This window comes from Eutrema salsugineum, unplaced genomic scaffold, assembly GCF_000478725.1.
Source record: "Eutrema salsugineum unplaced genomic scaffold, Eutsalg1_0 scaffold_4, whole genome shotgun sequence".
NCBI lineage: Eukaryota > Viridiplantae > Streptophyta > Magnoliopsida > Brassicales > Brassicaceae > Eutrema > Eutrema salsugineum.
The window spans coordinates 6,029,561-6,055,771 of NW_006256686.1; the positions used below are offsets into that span (position 1 = coordinate 6,029,561).

At 36.4% G+C, this 26,211-nt stretch overlaps 5 protein-coding genes across 6 annotated transcripts; 3 read left to right on the forward strand and 2 right to left on the reverse strand.

Annotated features, from left to right (window-relative positions):
* The first annotated feature begins 419 nt into the window (after positions 1-419).
* LOC18013539 (VIN3-like protein 1) lies at positions 420-2,965 on the forward strand. The gene is made up of 3 exons (XM_006418685.2): positions 420-1,089; positions 1,167-1,459; positions 1,573-2,965. The coding sequence occupies exons 1-3, from the start codon at positions 665-667 to the stop codon at positions 2,703-2,705; spliced, it is 1,851 nt and encodes a 616-aa protein (XP_006418748.1). The 5' UTR covers positions 420-664; the 3' UTR covers positions 2,706-2,965.
* Positions 2,966-3,273: 308 nt separating this feature from the next.
* Positions 3,274-4,702, reverse strand: LOC18013540 (putative inactive serine/threonine-protein kinase At5g11400). The gene is made up of 6 exons (XM_006418686.1): positions 4,630-4,702; positions 4,331-4,548; positions 4,082-4,220; positions 3,861-3,994; positions 3,676-3,781; positions 3,274-3,581 (listed from the first exon to the last, which is right to left on the reverse strand). Exons 1-6 carry the CDS (start codon positions 4,700-4,702, stop codon positions 3,274-3,276), a joined length of 978 nt encoding a protein of 325 aa, XP_006418749.1.
* Positions 4,703-10,883: 6,181 nt separating this feature from the next.
* LOC18013555 (probable esterase KAI2) lies at positions 10,884-13,155 on the forward strand. Its single transcript, XM_006418687.2, has 2 exons — positions 10,884-11,319; positions 12,500-13,155. The coding sequence occupies exons 1-2, from the start codon at positions 10,931-10,933 to the stop codon at positions 12,930-12,932; spliced, it is 822 nt and encodes a 273-aa protein (XP_006418750.1). The 5' UTR covers positions 10,884-10,930; the 3' UTR covers positions 12,933-13,155.
* Positions 13,156-18,354: 5,199 nt separating this feature from the next.
* LOC18013556 (proline-rich receptor-like protein kinase PERK2) lies at positions 18,355-21,720 on the forward strand. Its single transcript, XM_006418688.1, has 8 exons — positions 18,355-19,234; positions 19,608-20,117; positions 20,196-20,282; positions 20,372-20,442; positions 20,536-20,612; positions 20,850-20,997; positions 21,085-21,246; positions 21,373-21,720. Exons 1-8 carry the CDS (start codon positions 18,355-18,357, stop codon positions 21,718-21,720), a joined length of 2,283 nt encoding a protein of 760 aa, XP_006418751.1.
* Positions 21,721-22,286: 566 nt separating this feature from the next.
* LOC18013557 (tryptophan--tRNA ligase, cytoplasmic) lies at positions 22,287-24,738 on the reverse strand. 2 transcript variants are annotated; one of them, XM_024153827.1, is made up of 11 exons: positions 24,698-24,738; positions 24,098-24,385; positions 23,832-24,017; positions 23,677-23,728; positions 23,440-23,592; positions 23,199-23,291; positions 23,007-23,087; positions 22,837-22,908; positions 22,609-22,668; positions 22,417-22,536; positions 22,287-22,337 (listed from the first exon to the last, which is right to left on the reverse strand). In XM_024153827.1, exons 1-11 carry the CDS (start codon positions 24,736-24,738, stop codon positions 22,287-22,289), a joined length of 1,197 nt encoding a protein of 398 aa, XP_024009595.1. The 2 variants fall into 2 exon arrangements, with proteins under 2 accessions (XP_024009595.1, XP_024009596.1); XM_024153828.1 differs by having other exon boundaries at positions 23,007-23,083; positions 23,195-23,291.
* Positions 24,739-26,211: the final 1,473 nt, after the last annotated feature.

Genomic DNA, 26,211 nt, shown 5'->3' on the forward strand with positions numbered 1-26,211 from the left:
GGTGACACGACAAAGCAACAATGTGGCCGATACAATTGCTATTTTTGTTTTGGTGGATTTTCTTCGACATGATGAACTCGTTAGTGAAAGATTCTTCCTTCTATCTACTGGTTTAGTTGGATTAGACTCCATCACCTATATAAAAAAAAACAAAACAAAAAAAACAAGGCAAATCTTAATTCTCTTTTGTTCAAATATTATTTAAACATTTTGAAAAATGAGAGGTTAAGAAAAAAAATTATTAAAATAAAATAAGCTATAGATCAAAATTTTTATTGTTAACAAGAGTTGAAGCTAAAGCTGTGATTAAAAAAAAAAAAAGGAAAACAGGGCTCCCTAAGGAAAATAAAAGCACCTTATGAATTAAATTGTCTTTACCAAGCTACAGAAAAAGAAAAACAAATTACAAAATATTAAAATTACACGTGTGCCCTAGAATCCCTAACTTTCTCTCTTTTTTCCCCAAATTAAGCCGCCGCGGCAAAATCATTCTCAGGCGACGCTGAAATCTACAGCGACCTGAAAACTCTGCTCGCTTCAATCACGGAGACATGTCTCCAAATCTCGACGCAGGACGAGACGATCATGGTTTCTCGACGGTACCGACGAAGGAGTCTGCGAGAAGAGCTAAGAAAGACTTTTAATTCCTGAACAAGAAACAAAAATGGATTCATCATCGACGAAAACGAAGATCTCGCAATCCCGCAAGAACAAAAACAAGTCAAACAAGAAGCACGACGCAATCGAGAAAAAATCCAGCAAGAAACAACAACACGGCGATGGTGGATCCTTGATGAAATCATGGATCTGCAAGAACGCATCTTGCAGAGCCAATGTGCCCAGAGACGATTCCTTTTGCAAGAGATGTTCTTGCTGCGTCTGCCATAACTTCGACGAGAACAAGGACCCTAGTCTCTGGTTAGTTTGCGAGCCCGAGAAACCAGATGATGCCGAGTTCTGTGGCTTATCTTGCCATCTCGAGTGTGCCTTTCGAGAAGACAAGGTTGGAGTTACAAGTCTTGGGAATCTGATGAAGCTCGATGGGTGTTTCTGCTGCTACTCTTGCGGCAAAGTTTCTGAGATTCTTGGGTAAAGTTTTCACCTTTTTCCTTCATTAAGTTTCTGAGATTCTTCATTAATGTGTGTGTGTGTGTGTGTTTATGAAGATGTTGGAAGAAGCAGCTTATGGCAGCAAAGGAAGCCAGAAGGAGAGATGTATTGTGTTACAGGATAGAATTGAGTTATAGGCTTCTGAATGGGACTTGTCGGTTTTGTGAGTTACATGAGATTGTAAAAGCTGCTAAATCTATGCTTGAAGATGAAGTCGGTCCTCTTGATGGGCCATCTGCGAGAACTGATCGTGGCATTGTTAGTCGGCTTCCTGTTGCAAGCGAGGTGCAAGAGCTTTGCACTTCTGCTATAAAAATGGCAGAGGACTGGTCAGCCAATGCAGCCAGAGGTTTGTGTTGGAGACGTTTTGGGTTTAGTTTTGGCAATGTCTTGTCTTAAAAGGATTGGCTTTTATTGTTTTATTGCAATGGCTTCTTGCATTAATTTGTTTTTTTTGCGCAGTTTCGATTCCTGCTGCTTGCAGGTTTCGTTTTGAAGATATTGCACCTACACAAGTGACTCTTCGTCTGATTGAGCTTCCTAGTGCTGAGGAATGTGATATTAAGGGATATAAGTTATGGTGGTTCAAGAAAGGAGAGACGCCAGAGGATGATCAGTTTGTTGAGCTGAGTAGAAACGATAGGAGGATGGTGATATCTGACCTCGAGCCTTGCACAGAGTATACATTCCGTGTTGTATCTTACACAGAAGCTGGTTTATTAGGCCATTCTAATGCTAGGTGCTTTACCAAGAGCGTTGAGTTATTGCAACAGAGTGGTGATAGCTCAGTGGATGGTAGGAAAAAGAGGAGAATTGATTTAGTAGAAAAGGATCAACCTTTGGATCGAGAGGATAAAAGTAGCGTTTCCTCGAGATTCAAGATCGGACAACTTGCAAAATATGTGCAGTTGGCTGAAGCTCAAGAGGAAGGCTTGCTTGACGCGTTCTATAATGTAGATACTGATAAAAGCAGTGAACCAGAAGAAGAATTGCCAGCTCGGCGACCACTTGGGTTTGATCTAAATATAGTTTCAGTGCCAGACTTGAATGAGGAATTCACTCCACCTGATTCTTCTGGAGGTGAAGACAATGGTGTGCCATTAGAATCACTTGCTGAGGCTGATGATCATAATAATGGTAATTATGATGACGATGAGGTAGATGATGATGATGATGATGCAGTGTCTAACGGTACACAGAAGAAGAACAACTGCTTGGTGAGATCAGATGGAAGCGGTGATGATCCCGAGTTTGATTTCCTCACGACCAGGAAGAGGAAAGCAAATTCAGACAGTCACGAGTCAGAGAACCACGAGTGTGACAGCTCGCCGATCGATGACACTATTGAGAAATGTGTGAAGGTGATCAGGTTGCTAGAGTGTGAAGGCCACATTGATAAAACGTTCAGGGTCAGGTTCTTGACATGGTTCAGCCTGAGCTCGTCCGCTCAGGAGCAATCGGTCGTGAGCACATTTGTGCAGACTCTAGAGGATGATCCAAGCAGCCTTGCTGGACAGCTTCTTGATGCATTCTCTGATGTTGTCTCCACCAAAAAGCAAAGCAATGGATTTTGCTGCAGCAAGCTCTTGGAGTAATAATAATAATCTCACTAATCAGCTATTATTCAACGATATTCTTTCTTAGTATTAGTATTTATGAATAATATGATTAGAACAACAAATAGTCCATGATTCCTCTAACATGGATTCGGATATTTTATGGTCATTTGGTGGACCACAGGATGACCCCATTGCAATCTCTTTGGATTGGATTTAGGATTTAGGATTTGACATAATAGACTCTTGAGGGCAAGTGTTTTGCCTTAATTCCTTGGTTTCTGTCCATATCTGTTAAATGAAGAGTTTATGAACTATTTGTTATGTTTTGTTGTCTTCCTTCCATAACCGGTTTGTTGTCTCTTTGCCATGGTTTAAAGGTCTTGATATGAGCCAATTAATTGTATAGTAGCCAAATAATCAAATACTGAATATAATTTGCTGCCAATTTGAGTTTTGCAAGACAAAGTGGGATTAAGCAGATGTTAATTTATATAAACAATGGTTGTACTAATAGGCTGAAGATTACTATGAAATAAAGTTGAGAGTATACAAAGACTTGTACCACTTAACTATTCCAATATCAAATATGAGTAAGCTCTACACATTAATCCTTAATCTCTGCAATGTAATTTAGAGTATCCAAGACTTCTTGCATCAATGGTCGTTTAATCTTGTCCCACTTGGTGCATCTTCTGATGAGTGTGCCCATCTGTGTCACCGCATTCATGGGACAATTATTCCCAAGTCGCGGATCGATTATTTCCCCAATCTTATGATCATCGGACAATAAAGATGTCCATACACATGCTCTTTTGGTAATCTCTTTTTTAACTGCAGATTTTGAACCAGTTAAAAGCGCAAGCAAGATCAGACCAAATGTGAAAACATCTGTCTTAGCTTCCACATAATCACCTACATACATTACATGATTAGTCCAAAACATTGAATAATGAAAAGATTAATCAGAATTTTTCCAAACAAAAGTTTAGATTTTGGTGTACGGTACCTTTGATCCATTCAGGAGAGTTGTATACATCTCCTCTTATGATTCGTTCATCATCATCCAAATATTGTTCGTTTGGTACAAGATAAAGCAATTTTGCATTGTTTTGCTGACGAAATATCCAAACTTAGGGTATTAAATTCTAAGATCATAGAACTAAAACAAAGTATGGAAATAAAAATCATTACCTCGTCAAGCATAATGTTATGCATTCTGAGTTCTTGATGTAGCGGGATGTTCTTGATCGAGTGGATAAACACAAGACCTCGAGCTATTCCAATGGCGATATTGACCCGTATTTCCCATGTCAATGCCTCTTCTTCTGTTGAGAGAAACATGAAACTATAAGTAAAAGCAAAATTGTCTTATATATACCGATTCTTGGAATGGACACATGAGAGATCTTAACTTCCGTAAATGTGACGGTCCAAACTTCCTTTGTGAAAGTATTCAAAAACCAAGAAGTTTGATTTGTTATCTTTACAACAGTAACCCAAAAGTTTGACCAAGTTAGGATGATAAATCTGTCCTAGAAACTTCACTTGTCCCTGCAAATCATAGGTTTTGTGCCCATCAGATACACAAGTGAGACAAAGACATATAAGGTTTTGCTACAACATATTACTTGCATAAAGTTGGACAGACTTTGCTTGATTACCTCACATTCATGTAGAGTGTGCGGTAAACTATCACAATCCATGACAGAAACAGCGGTTCCAGTGTCAGTTCTTGATAGAGTAAATGTGGTACGGTCTATGTAGCACTTGTAAAATGTCCGAACAGACCAACCGTGGTCAACTACGACCATGTTTCTTCTAAAATTCTTCGTTGCTTTCTTCAGTTCGGCGAAGCTGAAGACTCTCATGTTCTCGTTTTCTGTCTCAAAGTTAGGTATATAGATACTACATTATGTAAACAAAAACGTTAAAAAGTTGCATTTTAAAAACAGAGATGTACCTGAAACAGAGATGAGAGGCTCGTAAGCCGTTGAATGAGGTTGTTCTTTGAAAGACTTTAGAGAGTTTCCCATTGTTGATGGAGATTGATGATGAAATCTGTAGATTTTTTTTTTTGGTTTTAAAGAGGTTGAAAATGATTTTCAAGTGTACAAGAATCGTTGGGCTGCTTTTGGAATTCAACACTTGATCAGTTAATTGCTCACTTAGGCACAAACAAAGGAGAATAAGTAACCACAACACTGACTATGATTAGATCCTTTTAAGGCAAATTTGGGTAGGGAAATTAAGTCTAATAACCATACAAAACTTGACATTTCAAGAAATGACTATAAAGAAATTTGGCTGGAATATGGCGTGTATGAGGTGAAATCTATTCAAAAATACCATTGTGTGCATGTGGTTTCTTCTCATTTTTTCTTATTCTTTGTTTTTTCTTGTTAAATTTTCTCCACCGATTTGACTTGCTTTGAATGTAGATTGCGGAGCTCCATCAAATCAACTGTCCACAAGGACTTGTTAAAAAAATTTACAGCGAAATTTTATATCAACCTATCAACTCGTTGGCTTCTTAGTTGGAACTTGGAAACAACACAAATCTTTTATGCAATAAAAGAAGTTAATGAGACATTTAATTTCTACTTTTTGCTAAGTATGACATGTTTTTTCTTCCGATACTCATATTCCCTTCTTTTGTTGTTTTTAGGTTACTTAAATTCAATTGATGTACTGCTACGAGGTACTTCTCAAGCGAGTAAAGAAACAAGCCGAATGCATCACCAGTTTTAATCTTATAACAATTGGGTTTTGATACAACATAAATGTGAGTTTTAAAGGTTTATATTCACACCTTAAACAAAAGTAAGTAATATTAAACACATATTTACCCCAGATCATTTTTCTCTTTACATATTTTGATTCCTTCTTACTTTTTTGCAAAATTCACAATAATATTCTAAAGAAAATCACATGTCAAGAAACTATGTTTGTCTACAACACATAAAAACTTTACAAAGATTTCTACCCTGGTCCTCACGATTTAGCCTCATCTCTTTGTAGTATTTAGAGTATGGATGATTCAATGGAACATTGAACACGTGGTGCGCATGTGTATATACATACATTATTGTATTGTAGGATAAATGACGGTTAATGCGACATCATTTATGGCGGGGAAGGAGAGTAGGAACCGGCTTTTAAAGGCAAAAGGCAATTTGCTCTCTATCTCTCTCACTTTTCGATCATTTAATTGCTTGTTTCTATTTCTCTCTTTTTATTCTTTTTTTATGCTTTTTTTTTTGTTGCTAAAAACTCTTTCTAGTGTTACAAGGATTACAATTTCCTTTCACAAATTTTGGGGACCTTGCGTAAAGAGCTCACATCTTAGGAGGTAGGAAAAGTTCAGAGCTATTAAAATTCAAATATTTTGGGGCCATTTCCATTAAGTAATAATAAATTGTTCTTGTTTTTTTTTTCTCTCATATGAACTCTCTTTTTTTCTCTTTCCTATCTAATTAATTTACAAATATCAGTAGTTTTCAAAACTGATTGAGTTATTTATCTGTATGTAACTGCTAGAAAGTCAAAAACGTTTCTTCACTTTTGTTTGTTCGTTTTTGACCGAGACACTAGTTTAACATCAACTGATTTCGCATGTTGCTTTTAATTATTTATGATAATTGGATGTAAACTTTAAAACTGTGAAAAATAATTAGAACATCCATTACATCTATACAAGTAAAAAATTTGACATAATAAAAAGTTATTTGTTTAAGACTTGTTTTCTAACAACTTAACCCCTAAGTTTGGGATAAAATCCAAAGATAAAATATTCGATCTAGACTTAAGGTTTTGTAAGACCAAACCAGGAACATCATGTACTTATATTGCATGATGCACTGACTTTTTCACAGAAGATTCAATTTTCTTTATCAAAATCTTTGTAACCTATACTATTTCTTTTTTTTTTTCCCCTCAAAAATATTTGATATGGACTGCATGTTACGGTTTATAACGGTTATTAATAAATAAAATCTAGTGTGTGCCAACTGCCAAGTCATCGCCCAAATTCACGTTAGATAATGAAAACGATAACACAACACAAAGTGAAGTGTAATGTTCACAAGAAAAAAAAAACACAAAGTGAAGTGTGACAATTATGCCATCGAGATAAATTGATGGTTTGAAATGATGACACCGGGAATATATTGCAATTAGGATTTTTAAAAGTTTAGTTTTAGAAAGTTTAAAGTTTTTTCATATGTGATCAGTTTCTTCTTCTACTTCTCTCTGGAGTGGGTGGGAAAAGTAAATTACAATCTTCAAATCACTATATATAAAATATGGAGAATTAATGATGCGAAAAGATAATTTACTAATTAAATTGGGTAACGCAATTGAGTGGTGGAGAGGAAAGATTGGTCATGGACTTTAATTACTACACGACGAAACCCAACTTTTTGGCATGCGTTTCACTTGGCCTTTTGTAATTGTGCAAAACGAAATCATTATGTCACATACTCTCCCTTCTTAGCTAATTGAGAATAGTAGTCATGTTTTTAGATTTCTCTTTTTTTGATAAAGATATTCTTTTTATACTTTACCTCGCCTGTTTCTGAGAAGCATATGTGTGACACGGTTGATTAAGGTCGTCTCGAACTATTCGAAAGTCAAATGTAATATGTATATATAGTTTTAATCAAACAAATACCGTACATTTACGTTACTACATAATAACGTTGTTGTTTTTTTAGTTATCCTTTTATCAAACTCAAACGTATATATATATATATATATATATAGTTTTTAGTTACCAAGTTAAAATTGCTAACAGAAAACATTACCATCTTTTGTAAAATCCATACATGCACGCACAACAACTACAAATAAATTACCCGAATTAGAGTCAATAAATTGTAATATACTAAGAATTTTTCAATTTTTTAAAATCCTGAAATTGACGTAGGATAATAACCGGTCCAAATTTGGAAGAAGAAAAAGACAAGGTATGGACAAAACCAAACTTTTTGGGTCTGGTCCTCCAGATTCCTCATGTGCGGTTGTGTGCTTCTTGTCTTCTTTTTCTGACCAAAATATCTCTCAATTTTAGGCTCTGGACCAATTTAAGCCTCATCTACATTTGAGTAATTCGACTTTAGCAAAAATATTGCGACATAACATTCTCGGTTACAACAGTTTAGACGGTAAAGTTTTTTATTTGCTATCACTAGATTAGTGTTAGGTTGGACGCTTGTTCATTTGTTTGTTTTTGTTTGGGTATCTTTTCTTATTGCTAAATGTCAAAACGAATCAGATTGGCAAGCCCCCACTATTCCCAATGATTTCTTAGACGCGGTTCGATTTTTTTTTTTAATAAGAAAAATATTGTATTCATTTAATTTACTTTACCGAATATCGTTTATCCAAAAAATGATCGATATGATTCTGATAAACTTGGTATAAGTTTAGATCGATGGATAGTTAAATGGATTAATTCGTTATGTGAGTTTTGGTTTTTCACATGTGGACTAGGTGACAATTAGGGACGATTGGAAGATACTATTAAGCATTAAAAAAAACAATTAAAAATCACCTTTAAAAAAAATCTATTTGAGTGACTAATTTTAAGGCTTTGAGCTTAGCGAGTAATCCCCACTAACATGAAGATTTTTTTTATTTTGTTAATCCATCGTAAGTGTAGTAGATGGTTAGTGACTTAGTGTCTAAGGATGGGTTTGTTTAAAACGTAAATAAATATGAGTACAAAACTTATGCTAGCGACAAGATTTTGTTTCAAGAGAAGTCAAAAGTGTAGACATCTGGCACATAATTCCGACTAGACTGCGGCTCCTTCCACACAATTACGACTCATGGACAGATCTTATCACCTGGACCACCGTCCAAAGAGCATCCTCCCCATCGATTCTCCGGAAATTGGCGGCTCGGTCAGTGGTCTATCATATTTGAAAACAAAGAAACAATCTTGTTCACAATCAGCCAGTGATACTTCTTTCGCCCATCTTTCAAGAAATTGATCGAGATTTTCGCAATACAATCACGACTAGATGACATAGACGAAAGTTCTAAGATGTGTTGATACTTTGGATTGAATAAGGAAATCTTCCTTTCCTTACTCACACTTGTTCACTTGTTAATTTATTTTTCTTTCTTGGCAAGACTTCAAATTACTAGGTTAAGCTCTTTTGTAAAACCTCAACTTTCATTCCTATAATGATCCTTCTCTTTAGCAAAAAGAAAAAAAAGTCAAAAGTGTACAACTTATTATCATCTCCATTTTTATACAATATGTTATACCATTTTCCCGGTTGGTGGCAAGATTGACTCCACGCACAGCTACTAGTTTCGAAATAACAAATAAATTAATTCAATACATTAATATATTAGTGATATGTGTTTGACAAACTAAGGTGTTGATTGGTTCATCCGCTATCACTCGCAAACGCAGTGTTTGCGGTTGGTAGCGGTTAGTGGCGTTTTATCACAATCATAGAAATCGCTGCAAATCGTTTTGTATCGTTATATACCGCTGAATCCAAAAGCTGCTTCCCGCCAGCGTTTGCGGTTGCGGGCGGTAGTGGTGGGTAAAAAAAATAAAAAACAAATAAAATCACGCTAAAAAATAAAATAAAAAATCACATTAAAAATAATTATAAAACCATAATCCTAATAATCTTCTCCTATATGTATAAACCCTAACCTCTCAAGTTCTAGTCTCTAATCATGGCTTTCATATCAGTTGAAGAAAATTAAAATACAAGCATAAGTGTCATAAAACTTTGGTTTAATTCATTTATATTACTTGTTCTGTTTCCACTTTTAAAGTAAGAAATTATAAATATGTATCTTATTAATAACAAAATTAGTTTGTTATAATTTTTTTTTTGTTATTTAGAAAATTACATGATCAAACGAAATGACATGTGCGTTATTTCAACGAATTATCGTGGAAAAACAAACTCAAGATAAGTATCGTAGAGTGCACTCCAGAAAGAACGTATTTTGAAGAATACTAATAAACAATTTGGAGTTGATTTGAGTTGCGGTCGTGCAAAAAATCGATTAAAAAAAATTGAAGAAATTTTACATCATGCATAAGAAAAATCCAGAAAATCCACATATTGGAGCAAATTTTTTCTAGTCTATTACATTACTAGATACAATTTTGAGTGATGTTCCCAATAATTGAAATAAATATATTATTATGAAAATTATTAGTTTTTAAAATAATTATTTAGTATTTATTTATAATTTTTATTAATTATTTTGAACTAGTGATTTTGATATTAATCATAATAATATAGTTTTTCTGTTTTTTTTTTATAATTATATATGATGTTTATTTTGGCAATTTTATGTTTAACCGCTAAAACAACCGTTGATTTGCCAGTCAAAAATATCCGGCAAACGGATATGCCTTAAAAAATTTAACCAATCGTACAAACCGCTGAATAACGCTCAAAACCGTAATCACCCGCTTCCGCAAACTCCCGCACTCGCAACCGCAACCGCTGCGTTTAAACCAGTCAAGCCCTAAAAACGTTAACTTGTTAATATAGTCTCTTTTCATATTTAGTTTTCTTAAAGATTAAAACTCGATATATTTACAAGTCGCTTCTATTTCCATTTTTTTTTCTTCTTATATGTGTAGACCCTACGTAAGTTTCTGAAGGAGATAAACAAAACTGATATACAGTAAGATGATATTAATTTTGCATTATTGTCTATTAGAAAGCAAAAAGGTCATTTTAACATGTTCATATACTCACTTTTACTATGATTATCAAAGGATACATAATTTATTAGAATTAGGCAATTAGCCGTATCTGCTTCCATTTTATTAAGACATTAACTAGATGATTTGATCATTATATCTATTAAAATTTATGATTATGATAGTGTATTGCAATCATGTCTACACGGCTTAATAGTTAATGCATTTACACGTACAAACAAAAGTAGTTTATGTAAGCTTATTTTCAGTCCAAATAACTATACCTTTTTAATACCAAAAAGTAAAGATTCGTTTTCATGTGTATTTATTTATGATTAATAATTGTTTATCCACTTATAAGATGCTATGTAGATGGACAATGAATACAAATACAGCCATTGTTGAAAAGGCCATAAATGTTTGGATGTATCAAATGCGAGCCTAATAAAATCGGTGGTTGGATATCAATTAAGAACCACAGACTTAGTCCACCTCTCTTCGCCCTTTATATAAACGCACACAAGTTACCAAAGCGCTTGTCTCATCTCTAAAAACACTCTAATAGTTAAACATGGTGGTTAACCAGAACATATCCGGTCTTGCAGCTGCTATGAACGCCAAGATCGTCGGGTCTGGTGAGAGGTCGATGGTCTTGGCACACGGGTTTGGAGGCGATCAGTCGGTTTGGGACAAGATAATACCGGTTTTGTCCCAGTCTTTTAGAGTTTTGGTCTTTGACTGGCTTTTCTCTGGAGCTATCAAAGACCAAACTCTTTACGACCCTTCAAAGTATAACTCCTTGGACGCCTTCTCTGACGATCTTATTGCTCTTATGGAGGAGCTGAAGTTTGGCCCTGTTGTGTTCGTAGGCCATTCCATGTCGGGCATGATCGGTTGTGCTGCTTCTGTTAAAAGGCCCGACTTGTTTACAAATCTTCTCCTTGTCGCTGCTTCTCCCAGGTAAGCTCACTTTTAAATACCACTAGTAAATACTACTTCCCCATAGTTAAAATTAGAAGTAAAACAAATGGTTGTAGTCTCTAGAAGCAAGAAAATCGTAGAAAACAGAATATATATATATATATATGTAAGTGTATTCTAGTTCTGTGGATATAAATATCATTTAATTAGGTCTATATATTGGATACAATTCTTCTCAAAAGGTAGATATGCTGCGTATGTATCTGTAAATCAGTAAATGAGTGAAGACAGATAATAATTAACAATTATAATTTACGTTCGAAAGAGAATTATAAGCACATGCAATAAAAATTTAAAAGGTAATACGTACCATCTCATCGATGATATCGATCGTACAATATTCCACATGCAATCAATTTTTTTTCCTTCATTCAAAATAAAATATTCCTTATGAATACGGGTTTCATGAAAGAAGACGAAAAAATTATGCTTTACGATAATATACTTTATTAGCCGATAATTATTGGACTTTATGTGGATAGTGTTTGCATATTGCATATAATGAAGTGTAACTGTTACCAAGTGTTAAACATGTGGTCATGATCAGCTTCTAGCTTGTTGGATGGATATGACATATGATCATATCTTGTCTTCTTTCCCTGCAGCCTATATATGCATGCTATATAGTCATGTACTCATATCTATGTATTGTAGATTCATTTAAAGAAAGTAATAACATATAAGATAAGAGAGTAGATATGTGCATATATATATATATATATATATGATGTGGACCACTTAGCTTTCCAACAGTTACTGTCCGATACTACATAGAAAATTATTGAATAAGAGTCAATTATGTGATTTTTTTATAATGAAAATCTTTAGACAATCTTTTTTTTTTAAAATAGATTGTGTGTCATCATCCTTACGTATATGGCTATCTTTTCGTTCCAATTTTATCAAATATATCTCCAAAAGGACAAATTATTCAGTGATGAAATTAGATATATTTATTATAGTTATAGGTGAGAAAGTCGGCCATAATTTAATGCAACCGTTGGGAATGTTTGACTATATATATCTCTAATGCAATGTACTTATATATATATATATATATATATGTCTAATGCAATGTACTTATTATGTAAAAACAAAACTTAATGAGATGATCAAATATAGTAATGTTGTTAATATAGATTGAAACGTAAATATATAGGTATATAAACAGTGAAGATTACAAAGGAGGGTTTGAGTCAAAAGATATTGACGCGATCATCACCAACATTGGTTCAAACTACGAGGCTTGGGCTGTTGCTTTCTCCTCCGTAGTGGTTGACTCGAGAGACTCTCTCTCGGTTCAAAGATTCGAGAAGTGCCTTAAGAAGATGAATCCTGAGACGGCTCTTGCCTTAGCTAAGATAGTGTTTGGCAGCGACGAGAGAGAGCTATTGGGGCAAGTGTCAGTGCCTTGCCATGTCATACAGCCAGGAAACGACGTCGTTGTACCTGTCTCCGTCGCTTACTTCATGCAGGAGAAGATCAAAGGGAAATCAACGGTGGAGATCATGGAGGACGCGATAGGGCATTTCCCACAAATGACGTCTCATATGGAGCTGCTTGGCGTCATGAGGCGCCTCCTCGAGTTTTGAGGTAAAAAGAAAAGAGAGCTTTGCGTTCGTTCCATCGATCGATATTCTTCTTGTCTATAGACTATAATAGTGTATTACTAATATAATGGAGTTCCATTATATTAGTATTCATATATATGTTTGTGTAATGTCAATGTCCTTTCCATTATTAGTTGAAAAGATAAATGGAGTGAAAGTGGTAGGTTTGTATACTATCATCGATAATTTAAAACCTTATAGTTAACTTGTATTGCCAATATAACCGAACAAGAAACTGAATGCCCGTTAATTCAATGTAAATCATCTACTATTTTTAAGGGGGAAATTGACTAGAATAATCTTAATTTTAATTATAATTACTAGACTAATCCATGAAAAGTATAGGTTTGTAGTAAATTTAGTACCTAAATTGCTCTAAAAAACCTGTTATAACAAAAACAATATTATAAAATTGCCATTACTATTTAATTTTCACATCAGCAAAATTGTCCATTTAATTATTATTTAATTAATTGTGGCTATTTTTATATCTGATTTTGACAAGCTTGTCCACTAAAAACATTTTTATTTTGGTTGGCCTCTTCCTAAACCAGTTCTCAGTTTTAGAAAGCCCCAAACTAAAAAAAGAGTTTTGAACTCATTACCTTTTGAAAGAAATTTTTCATAGTTCTACAACTAGACTAACAACATTGTTTCAAATTTAAGGGCCAACATTTTTATTTTTAAAAAGGGGCCGCAAACACGAAATTGCTTTGCTTGGACTCAAAATCGGCTCTGCTACTGTAAGACACTAGAAAAAACAAAAAAAACTAATGACCAACATCGATTGTTCCTTTAGTTATGCTCTAAAATCAAATACTAAATCCCAACCATTGGGACAATAACTATAAACCAGAAAAGAGAAATTACCCTTGTTACCAAAAAAGAAAGAAAGAAAGTAGAAACTAGTCTTGGGCCTTCGGGTCCGTGGTTCAGGTCGGGTCGGGTATTTCATGTATCAGGTTATTCGGGTCTGAACGAATTAGGCCCATTTGGTTATTTTGTAAATTTTGGTTTGGTTCGATTCTTTTCGGATTCGGGTTCGATTTCGTCTTAAAAAAACTGAATTGGACCCGAAACTTTTTGGATTTAAAAAAAAAACCCGAATAAGACCCGAATAGATCCGAATAGACCCGAGGACCCAATAATATTGCACCTAATATGAAACTTTCGCTATGTAAAAAGTTAAAAACAAACAAACACTTTGAATAATCCGAAATATAACAATAAAACTTCAAATAAAAGTGTTCAACAACAACAAAGCCAATATTCAAACTTAGTCCTCCAAAAGAAGCTAACAACAACAAAATCATCCAAAACATTACCATGTTCCAAAATCTATCCAAAAGCATTTCCAAAGACAAGTTACAAAGTCTAAATGAACACAAAGAACACAAACAAAAAGAAGATCAGTGTCTCACTGTGTTATCTCAGACTCTCAGTCTCTTCATTCCGTGTAAGTGGTCTAATGTCTACCACTTGTGCTGCGAAAAACGAATAGGATTAAGTCTCACACTCTCACTCACATATAAGAAAAGTAACAACTAGCAAACCAATCATAAGTAATCGAATAGGATTATAGTCTCATACCTTATTGCAGATGAAAAATCAGTCTTCTTTTTCACCACCATCTTCGAACTCTAAAAAAAAGAGTAATGAAGCAAATGTAATTTTGTTTTTTTTTATTAGAGTTCGACCAACTGAAAAAGACTTGAATGAATGTAATGTTTACCTCTCTGTAGTTTGTCTTCATATTCAGTCTCAGCAAGCAATTGCTCATTCGTAACAGCAACTCCCTTCTCATTGAAATGCATCTCAGTCTTCATCCATTGCTGGGTCAACATTATAATTTCTATCATATAATGTGTTAAGAAACTTCTAGAAGGACTTAATATCCGGTTGCTTGTGCTGAAAGCAGACTCTGAAGCAACAGAAGTAACCTGCATTGCTAGAACATCTCTTGCAATCTCAAATAATACAGGATATTTTTGGCGGTTGAGACTCCACCAACCCAACACATTATACTCTACACCACCCATAGTTGTCTTTGGATTCTCGCTTCTCTCCTTCAGATACAAGTCTAACTCGTTACTTGCATCTTGAAACTCAATTTCACGTGCCATCTCTTTGTATAAAGAGTCCATTCTTTCATATCCCAACTCTGACTGTAAGTCGAAATCACCAGCTACCAGCTTTTGAGAATATTGTGCATTGTGATTCTGAGTCTAAGATAATGATGCTACAGACTGAGAAGATGAGGGGTTCACAACTGGGATCTGAGCAGCGCTGTACTCATCAAATAACTCATTCAGAATATTTACAACTGAGTCATGAAGTATTCTAGCTTCAACACTGTCTTTCCCGTGAAGCATATCAAAACACATATCCGCAAACTTCATCTTGTTCCTTGGATCCGAAATACTAGCAACAATCAACAGCAAATTGATTTTCTTGGTTCCACCCCAATACTTATCGAATTTTTCCCTCATTGCTCTGGCTTTTCTCATCAGCCCCTTATCACCCTCATTGCTAAGCTTAATGAAGTTTCTTTCAATCGTTACAATTTTGTTGTAACACTTGTAAGAGTTGACAGAAGTCGAAGCTGATACCACTAGAGTAAACTTGTAAAAAATGATAAGAAACCTTACTAACCTTGCCACAGAATCCCAATCATCTGCTGTAGGCGGTCCAATCCTTTTCGTTCCATCAACCTTTTCTTGAAAATAATCAGTGTACAACTTGTCTTCTTCAGCCATCTGCATGAAGGCAGACTTGAACTTAAGAGCTGTCAAAAGCATCAGATATGTGTAGTTCCATTTGGTTTTGCAGTCCAGAGTTAAACTCCCCCTTGTCATCCTCCGTGACTTAACTCGAAGATCAAAAGTGTTCACTTTATTCGTCAAAGCTCTTACATAACTGACACTATTACGAATTGCAGTCACGACAGCATCCATTTCACCTAAACTATCCCTTACTACTAGGTTGATAATATGAGCAGAGCATCGAAGATGCATATACTCACCTCCTAAAACCATCTTACCTCCTCCCCGAACGAATGCCTCCCTGAACCTCCTCAAAGCTGACGTATTTGCAGTTGCATTGTCCACCGTAATGGTGAACATCTTGTTTATACACCATTCAGCTAAAACCTCAATCAGAACAGCACTTATCGTTTTCACATTATGGTCTGTGACAGGCCTTAACCTATAATTATCTTCCTCAACTTCCAATATTCATCGATGAAATGTGCAGTAATCACCATATATGAAGATGATGTCGTTGGAGGAACCCAGATGTCTGTTGTCAAGGAGATCATTTGCTTATTAGCCTTTAAGATCTGCATCATCGCTGATTTCCTCTTGACAAAAATCTCCACGATGTCACGAGTAGCTTGTCTTCGAGAATGTGGTTTAGGGAGCTTCATCCTTGCACAGAAATGTCTAAAAGACAAACTCTCTACAAACGCTAAAGGCAGCTCACCCAAACCATCATCTCATTACAAGCTTCACAGAAAACTTTCTTGGAAACATTCGATAACTTGAGCTCACCTTCGTTACCTTCCTAATTTAGAGTGTGCTGGGATTGAGCTTTGGTCGCACTCCATGACGCGTATGCCTTGCAACACAATAAATGTTTCTTCAAGCTTGTTGTCCTGGATGTTGTCTTACATCCCATCTCTTTCCTACAGTGGTTGCAAGTGCACTTATTCACTTCGCGAGGTTCAGTTCTTGTGTAGTGTTGCCAGACGAACGACGTTGGCGTCGTGTTACACCTCTTCTCCGCCAGTGTAGCTTTCCTCTTCTTACTTCCACACGCGGATGCAGGTGCATGAGCAGCAGTCTCGAATTCCTCTCCTCTATCTTCTGGTTTGTAATCACTCGGGTGAGGTGATGAAGAACCCATCTGCAAAATCAACTCGATGAAGCTGTGTCGGTACTCGGTCTCGGTCCTTATCGGGTTATCCCCAAATCAAAAGAAAAAAGAGAAACCTAGGCCTAGAAGAAGATTCAACAACCCACTACTGCGAATAATTCCTGGATGATGCTGTGTCGGGATTTCGATTCCGAAGAGATGGTGTTGGTGACTAGAGGTGGAGGCGTCGATGTCGTTCTAGGTCTTCCAGCTTGAATCTATTTACAAGAAAAAATAAAACAAATAAGGTAAAGTGAGAGAGAAAAATCGAAATGTTTTTATAAGGTCGAGTCTATTTGAGGATTTCATAACCAAAAAATGAAATAATCACACAATTAACATATAACTAACTAAACTTTATGTTCTAAATCTATATTATTAATCTCTAATGTTATTTTTTTTGCAGGTTATTCGGGTACCCAAATGAATATCGGGTTTTACTCGAACTGTTCCAAGACCCGACATATATTTGCATAAGAACCAATTGGGTAATTTGGCTGAACTGAATCTGAATCGAACCTTGATTTCTGGTTCGAGTCTTCTCGGGTCGGTTTTTAAGCCCAAAACTAGTAGAAACTAAGGGTAGCAAAGGAAAAAATATGTACTATGGGCCAAACGACATTTTAGTGGACATTCAACCAATCCTAAGAGTATTTTGGTGTTTCAAACACAGTTACTAAGTGCATGTACTGATGTACATTTACCTTCGCAAGCTTGATGTAAAAAACAATATAATTTATGCTATGTTACGAATATTATAGCCAAATAGAAGTAGAAACAATTTGACATTGAAAAAAAGAAGAGTTTTTAATTTTTTGACTAAACCAAATTTGACAAATTCTAATTGCAATTACGCCGTTGACTTCTGGGTTTTTTCTCATTAGATTACGTGTGTCGTGGGGTTGTTGTAAGATTTCAAAGTTCAAACTACATATATAGAATAGAATGATAGGACAACGACCTGATACGATAATAATTATTTACATAAACTTGTATTACCTTTTGGAAATCTGACCAACTCCCATTGATATATAAGTTGGCCTGTTATTAAGAATCTTGATTGAATATGATTAACAAAATACTTTTATTGCCTATTTCAGTTTTACTGAATTAATTTTTGGTGTACTTGATGTTAGATAATACTAAAAACCTAGAGTAACTGTCAATCTAATAGGTGATCTTGAATTTGTGCGTGTACACTCCTGTAATTTGTTTCACTTTGGATCTAGAATAATCCCCAACTATTTTCCATAAATACAAAAGTAATATTACGCATTCTCCTCAATGAAATTAAATATTACAACAATAAATGTTGAGCAGTTTGTGGATAATTTTTAGACCAAGGACTTTTTAAAATAAAACTAAGAGCATAAAGAGTGAATAATTTTTGTTTTTTTCTTCAAATTATCGTCTGGCTTCAAAATAACCAAATTCAGATAGAAATAATCAAAACTCAACTAAATCTTTTCCCGCTCTTTAATTGTGGGGAGAGATGTCATCGGCACCGTCTCCGGGTGCTACTCCGTCATCTCCGCCGCCGTTTACCGCCATCCCTCCTTCATTTCCCCTGACGCCTCCTCCTCCGCCGACGGCCATTCCTCCATCAGCTCCCTTGACGCCTCCTCCGCCGCCGACGGCCCTTCCTCCTTCACCTTCCGTGACGCCTCCTCCTCCACCACCGCCTATGGCCATTCCTCCTTCACCTGCCTTGACGCCCTCTCCTCCTCCACCGACGGTTATCCCTCCTCCACCTCCCGTGACGCCTTCTCCTCCGCCGCCGTCTACAGCTGTTCCTCCTTCAGCTCCTGTGACCCCTCCTCCTCCACCAACGGTCATCCCTCCTTCACCTCCCTTGACACCTTCTCCTCCACCGCCTTCCACTAATTTAACGTCTCCGCCTCCGCCTTCTCCATTGACTCCTTCTCCTCCAGCGCCGTCCACTGATTTGACGTCTCCGCCTCCACCTCTGTCTTCTCCCTTGACTCCTTCTCCTCCACCGCCGTCTCCCGCCACTCCTTTAACTCCCTTGACGCCGCCTCCTCCACCGCCGTCTCCCGCCACTCCTTCAACACCACCGCGATCTTCACCATCTCGGCCGCCTCCCTCCACACCACCTCCGCCTCCGCCGGCAACTCGGAGCCCTCCACCTCCTCCTCCCAGTCCCTCAGGCGGGGGATCTCCTAGAACTCCATCTATCACACCAGGCTTTTCTCCTTCGCCGCCGCCTTCTTCCTCCGGTGGACTATCAACGGGAGTGGTGGTCGGGATCGCATTAGGAGGAGTCATTGTCCTTGTGGTATTGACTTTAATTTGTTTCTTGTGTAAGAAGAAACGACGAAGAGACGATGATGAAGCACGTCCTGCTCCCAATGGTAAAACTTTAATATCTTGATTAGTCTAAACCAAGAAACCAAAAATCTTGAACTATCTTGTTCCTCATTTATATAATCAAGAAACCAAATCTTGAACTATATTGTTCCTCATTTCTATAATCAAGAAATCAAATCTTGATCTATATTCTTCCTCACTTCTATAATCAAGAAATCAAATCTTGAACTAGTGTATATTGTTTCTCATTTTTATAACTTATCTACATTTTTCTGATTCTTAGTTCTATATATATATATATATATATATGAATATACATTTGCGGAGAATTATATTTCATTCTTTTGGCATCTTCAAACTTGTATATGAATCAATACAGAAACCGTTTTTCAGATTTCATGTTCCTGTGTTTATCAGCTAGAGGCCCTTACGGTGGACAGCATCAACAAAATGCATCGCAGCAACCGTTAGATCACGTGGTGACGTCACTTCCACCCCCTGCGCCACCACGTCAGGCGGCTTTCATGAGCAACAGCAGCAGCAGCGGCGGCTACGACTCAAACTACTCAGATCAGTTGGTTCTGCCTCAACCATCTCCAGGGCTTGCATTAGGCATATATCAAGGAACTTTCACATACGAGGAGCTATCTAGAGCCACCAATGGATTCTCTGAGTCCAATTGGTTAGGACAAGGCGGGTTTGGTTATGTGTACAGAGGTATATTGCGTAATGGAAAAGAAATCGCTGTGAAAAAGTTGAAAGCAGGGAGTGCTCAGGGAGAGCGAGAGTTTCAGGCAGAGGTAGGGATCATTAGCCGAGTTCACCACAGACATTTGGTTGCTCTTGTCGGTTATTGCATCGCCGATGCTCAAAGATTGCTTGTCTATGAGTTTGTTCCAAACAACAATCTCGAGTTTCACCTCCATGGTTAGACAAAAACTAAAACCTCTTCTATGGATTATTACATGCTTTGTTGTTTTCAATTTAGTGATGAATTTGGGACAGGGAAAGGACGGCCTCCGATGGAATGGAGCTCGAGATTGAAGATTGCTCTTGGATCTGCCAAAGGATTGTCTTATCTTCATGAAAATTGTAAGTCTTTTTTAAGATATGAAAAATATGTAAAGCTGTTTAATAAATATTTGTTATGTTTGTTTATATGATGCACTATATATTTGTAGGCAATCCTAAAATCATTCACCGTGATATCAAGGCGGCAAACATATTGATTGATTTCAAGTTTGAAGCAAAGGTATGATTTATCTTCATTTTTTTAAGGTTTGCATTAAGGCATTATATGGCATCTTTGTATTTTGTGTCACTAAAGCTCTCTTCTATCTTTTAGGTTGCTGATTTTGGTCTTGCCAAGATTGCTTTGGATACAAACACTCATGTATCGACACGCGTGATGGGAACCTTTGGGTATAAGATAATTTTGAAGCTAAATAATATGTAGACTTATGTTGTTAGAAAGATGCATTATATAGTTTTCTGCCAAACCCGCTGGCAAAAATCCGCTCGCAATATCATACTTCGATCAATAGAATTCTTTCCGGCCGGTTCCTAAACTTAAAATTTATCAAACAAAAAAAAATGATATGTATAATAATATTGTTTGCAAAGTGTATATGAATCCTTAGCATTAGTCTTTGATTTTAGGTACTTGGCTCCGGAATATGCTGCAACCGGAAAACTCACAGAGAAGTCGGACGTTTTCTCATTTGGAGTTGTACTTTTGGAGCTAATAACCGGACGTCGCCCTTTTGATGCAAACAATGCCTATGCAGATAACAGCTTGGTTGATTGGGTAAGTAATATAATCGCAAACAAGATTTGTTTTCAAAACAATTTGAAAGTTAATTAAAGCAAATATATGTGTGAATAATTGGAACAGGCACGACCATTGCTTATGCAAGCACTTGAGGAAAGCAACTTTGAAGGTTTGGTTGATACAAAGCTGAACAATGAGTATGATAGAGAAGAGATGGCTCGCATGGTTGCTTGTGCTGCTGCTTGTGTTCGCCATACAGCTCGCCGTAGACCTCGCATGGACCAGGTAATTTGATATTTCTTTTCTAAGAGGTGTGCATGTGGTTTCTTTTGCTTCACTTTTCTTTTAACTTTGCCAGATGTTAGTCATTTAAAATGTTAATAATGGTTGATTGGTCTACAAAACGAGCAGGTTGCGCGTGTGCTAGAAGGAAACATATCGCCATCAGATCTTAACCAAGGGATCAGACCAGGTGATAGCAATGTGTACAGCTCGTATGGAGGAAGCACTGATTATGATTCGAGCCAAGACAATGATGGCATGAACAAGTTTAGGAAAATGTCGACACTTGGGACACAAGAAGAGTTTGGTGCGAGCAGCGAGTACAGTAATGCAACCAGTGAGTATGATTTGTACTCGACTGGTTGGAGCACTGAGGGTCAGAGTCGTCAGACCACACGGGAAATGGAGACTGGCAATGTTAAAAGAACCGGTCAGGGTCATGGTGGACACTTAGACCATGATTATCAAAGAAATTGAGATAGGTTTCTTCTAATAAAAAAATCAGTTTTAATCAAAAAAGTAGATTAAATGAGAATGATATTCCTATATAAGGATTGGAAGGAGCGATGGGGCTGACGTGCTGATGTGGCGCCTTCTTATTAGATAGAAGTTACTTTTGGGTTTTGATGTTTTTTTTTTATTTTTATTCTCTCAACTTTATTAATATAATAATTATTAAGAAATTTCAATGGATTTCTTTCATAAACATGCTCTTACACTCTCTTTAAAAAACTAGAGTGGAGAAATTGCATGGTTTTTTGAATTCTTTTTTTTTTCTTTAGATGTAAAGATTTTTGGTACTTGGAATTTACTTTGACGAACCTTATACTTGGAGCTATTAAAAAGAAGAAAAAAAACTAATGATAAATCATATTTCCTAACAATCAACTTATATATTTTATAGTTCAATTTCAAGATCAATTCATCCATTCTTTCAAATATCTAGATTTCTAAATAGTTTCTGAAACACTTATAGACCCAAGATGTCTATATAAGTGAAGTTGTGAGAAGCTGCCAAAAGGGTTTCTTTTGGTTTCTGAGTCCTACTCGAACATTCTTGGGAGAGGTCTCACAGTCATGAATGCATCCACCATCTGTGAAATTTTTAGTTTGTCAAATTCCTTAAAAACAGAAATTTAAATCTTGATAGTTTGAGAATTAACGAGTTTTTACCTCATCGGTAACAGCAGCTCGAGCCCTGCGGTGTCTCTCGACTATCTCTGTCAACACTTCAGCGAGTCGCGCCTTTACGGCTCCGGTTAGCATACTTCCTTCTTTATACTCCTGAAATATGTATTACAACATTCAGAAAAGTAAGATATGGCACATTCAATAACAAAACTTATTGAAATGGGTATTTCTAATTTGTTCAAGCTCAGCATCATCTTCGAGGAAGAAACTCAAATACTTGAATGATACGTCTACCTGTGATATAGTAGAAAGGAATTTACAAGAAAAAGAGTTAGGTTTACACTATAACACCAAGAACCGATAGGATCAAGAATCAAGAAAACAGTTTTGCAAGAATCCTGCTATTGATACGAAGTGGCTACTTAGTCAATTAGTAAACAGTAAAGTCCAGGAATTTGGTACCTCAAGATTTGCTCCGACACCTTCTTGCTTCTTCGAGGAGTCTTGACCACCACTAAACGCACGTTTCTTTATCTGCATATGGAACCGCATCAAGATTACATATTGGAAGCAATGATCTGATTTCATTATTAGCGTGGATAGCACAACAACTTCAAAATTACAGAATTCACCTTGTATTTAATGTCTTCCGCGGAATCAGTCACATATATTGCGGAATTCGGGTTACTAGCAGACATTTTTCCATTCTCTCCCTGCGAAAAAGTGACTAAGGCGTTCAATAGTTTAAAAGCAAAGAAAGTGTAGTGTAGAAGGCGTGAGTACATATCTATAACTTGCAATAAACTAGTTAAGAAAATACTTGCCTGAAGATCAGGAAAGAATGATGACTCAATTAGAGCTGGCTTGCGATAGCCTAACCGAGGTGCAACGTCACGAGTCATTCTAAAATAAGGATCCTGAACAAAAACCAAAACGCAAAAGATTAGTTGTAATATATAAATACAAAAGCAGCACAACATAATGATAAACAAATAACACAAAGAGACTAAATTTGGATGAGTGTGTTCCAAGCAGGTTAAGATATATAGTAAGAAAACAGCACACCTGGTCAATTGCACAAGGAATCAAGCAACGGAGATTGTTCATGCCAGGAAACAAATGTGGAAATGAGCTTGGAAAAGATGGAGCTGCCTGCACCGGAGGGAAACCGATTTTTGCGATACAATCTTGGCCGGAAAAGCCAAAGATTCCGGTAGACTAGCAACGAAAAAGAGATAAGAAAATGAAAACCAGGTACTCAAAGGAGCTATTCAATTCAAGGAGATAGAGAGTTAAAGTCACCTTATTAAGTGTAACACACTTTCCAACCTTCACCATATTTTCATAGAAAGCACTACACACACACACACACAAACAAAAAACATATAAAGAAATCTTCACCAAAGCAAACAGAACGTTGAGCTATATGCACAATGGATTCGAAAATGTGACTTTACCCTCCAACATAGTCGAAATCCGAGAAAATGAAGGTCTTTGTTACATCGAATCCACAAGCAATTATATCTTTCGCATTTTCCCTTGCAAGTCTTTTACTTTCCTTCACTGATATGTTCTTCCATATGCATTTCTCATCATCCGTGAGCTGTATAACAAGAGGAACCTTGAAAGCTTCTTGCAAGTATCTACAAGCATAAAGAAACAAGTAAGAACCATCCCTGCATTGACTACTTTAAAATAAAAAAGCTTCAAAGATCTAACTTACTTGGTAAACATGAAAGGAATCAAATGCCCCAAATGCAGAGCTTCTGATGAAGGCCCTCTTCCAGTGTAGAGATAGAACTTGTCTCCTCTCTCATACGCGTCCAAGATCTCATTGAAATCCCTGTGAGCGAAGAAGACACCACGGCGGAGGAACACGTGTGGCTGACGAGAAGTCAGTCTTTGAACACGATCAATCATTGACACGTCGAGCCTTTGGCAGCCAAACTTGTCTATAAGCCTGTCGTAATCGATCTTCCCTGATACTTCCCATGGATTCACCACTTGCTCAAAAGATTCAGAGCCTTTGTTGAGTAAACCTTTCTGCTTAAGTTCAGCTTCTTTGGAATAAGCCGAAGCGACAACTTCTTTCACGGTAAGTGTCTCTTTCTCTTGGAGAGTGTGAACCAATGGTTCATAAGCTGCTGGAAGTCCTGACAAGAGTTGAATGGCCTGATCTTCATCCGAGATGGTAACCTTGAGACTGTCCAAATCTGAAATGAGCTTCAAGAAGATGTCAACATTTTCTTCTATCGTCTTGGCCTCTTCCATCTTGTAGCAAGATAATTTCTTCTTCAAGGAGATTCTGTTGGGAAGAGACATGGAAGATTCAGACTCCTGCTCATCCTTCTTTTCCACAGCCATCGCGACCGCTTACTTCAAGCAGATTCCTTGCTGTGGGATGTATAATGGAATCAGCTGATTCAACGCTACAAAAACCTTGAGTTTTGAAGATTAGCCTACGAGCAAGAGAAGCTGCCATTGAAAGCATCAAACTTTGTGAACACGAAGATACAATAAACTCCACAGACAAGAAGAAGCATCAAGACCTCTCCATGTCTTTACAAGTCGATGCCAAGCTAGCTTGATCACGATAATTCAAACAGGTAAACAACTGAAGCATTGTGTCATAAGGCCTACTAGTCCAATCAACAAAAACATCAAGATCAGGAGCTACTAAACAATTAAAAAGTTCTAAACTCTAAACTCTAAAATCTGAATTCTAAAACATAAAATCATGAACGACTTTTAGTTTGGTTAGGATTGGTTCCGTTCGGGTTTAAAAAATTTAAACAATTAAAAAGTTCTACACTCTAAACTCTAAAATCTAAATTCTAACATATAAACTCATGAACGACTTTTACAAATTGGAAGTTACTTTTAATCAGTTTGTGGATCAAATATCAAACAAATAGATTATATACTCAATATTAAAAATAGAAAGATATATAAAAAAACATTTGTATGTAATTATGTATAGATAGCTTGGATCACAAGTTTGTGGAAATCATGATCTAGAGAGAAGAACAATATAGAACAGAGAGTTGGAGAGATGAAACCGAAAGTTGGAGCCCAAGATTATGGAGTAATGATACCTGGAATCACGCTATGATGTGTAGCTAGAGTCGGCTTAACTGAAAATGGTGGCGTTAGCCGTTAGGTTTTGGTCACGACTCACGAGAGACGTAGAGCCACCTTAGAAACGTACGTAGAACTGTAGAAGTGTAATCGAGTATACTTTTGACGGCACTAAAGAACAATTACTAAACATACAACCCTAAATTTTGTTATGGAATTTAATTGTGGTTATCCAATCGAATAATTTGGTTTTCGGTAAATATACCAAACCGAACCAAAAACCGAATTAGCCTCATGTATATGTCCATTTGGTTTATTCAGGTTATCCAAACCCGAATCAAATTACATTATTCGGTTTGGTTCGGGACGGTTCGGTTCGGTTCGGGAAACCAAGACACAGAAACAAAAAGTCCAAAACTTTGAAAGTCCCAAATTTTCACAATTTAGATACTTGGATGGGCGCGGGCGCGGACGCGGACGCGGAACGGATATCATCAATTTTGGATATCCGTGAGCCGTAGGATAATTATTTTTTCTGATCCGTATCCACTTCGTAATTATCCGGATATTCGTTTTTCGAATATCGCCAAAAATCTGAATATTTACCGATATCTGATCTACTCATAAAAATATTTAAATAATAATATATTTAAAAAAGTTAAAAAATTCAAATTTAGCTAAAAATGACAATATTTTCTTTAAAAAAATATTTTTTTTCTTAACTTATTAAATTTTAATATTTATAATAATCAAATTTAT

Bases quoted from the DNA above. Each gene is read 5' to 3' on its own strand.
- LOC18013539 (XM_006418685.2), top strand. From the start codon at position 665: ATGGATTCATCATCGACGAAAACGAAGATCTCGCAATCCCGCAAGAAC. The intron at 1,090-1,166 runs GTAAAGTTTTCA...GTGTTTATGAAG, and splicing joins AAAGTTTCTGAGATTCTTGG to ATGTTGGAAGAAGCAGCTTA. The intron at 1,460-1,572 runs GTTTGTGTTGGA...TTTTTTGCGCAG, and splicing joins GTCAGCCAATGCAGCCAGAG to TTTCGATTCCTGCTGCTTGC.
- LOC18013540 (XM_006418686.1), bottom strand. From the start codon at position 4,702: ATGGGAAACTCTCTAAAGTCTTTCAAAGAACAACCTCATTCAACGGCT. The intron at 4,549-4,629 runs GTACATCTCTGT...ACTTTGAGACAG, and splicing joins GCCTCTCATCTCTGTTTCAG to AAAACGAGAACATGAGAGTC. The intron at 3,995-4,081 runs GTTAAGATCTCT...TTCTCTCAACAG, and splicing joins GGACCGTCACATTTACGGAA to AAGAAGAGGCATTGACATGG.
- LOC18013555 (XM_006418687.2), top strand. From the start codon at position 10,931: ATGGTGGTTAACCAGAACATATCCGGTCTTGCAGCTGCTATGAACGCC. The intron at 11,320-12,499 runs GTAAGCTCACTT...GTAAATATATAG, and splicing joins CTTGTCGCTGCTTCTCCCAG to GTATATAAACAGTGAAGATT.
- LOC18013556 (XM_006418688.1), top strand. From the start codon at position 18,355: ATGTCATCGGCACCGTCTCCGGGTGCTACTCCGTCATCTCCGCCGCCG. The intron at 20,283-20,371 runs GTAAGTCTTTTT...ATATATTTGTAG, and splicing joins GTCTTATCTTCATGAAAATT to GCAATCCTAAAATCATTCAC. The intron at 20,998-21,084 runs GTAAGTAATATA...TAATTGGAACAG, and splicing joins ATAACAGCTTGGTTGATTGG to GCACGACCATTGCTTATGCA.
- LOC18013557 (XM_024153827.1), bottom strand. From the start codon at position 24,738: ATGGCTGTGGAAAAGAAGGATGAGCAGGAGTCTGAATCTTC. The intron at 23,729-23,831 runs GTAAAGTCACAT...GTGTGTGTGTAG, and splicing joins GATTTCGACTATGTTGGAGG to TGCTTTCTATGAAAATATGG. The intron at 22,669-22,836 runs GTACCAAATTCC...ACTATATCACAG, and splicing joins GTGTCGGAGCAAATCTTGAG to GTAGACGTATCATTCAAGTA.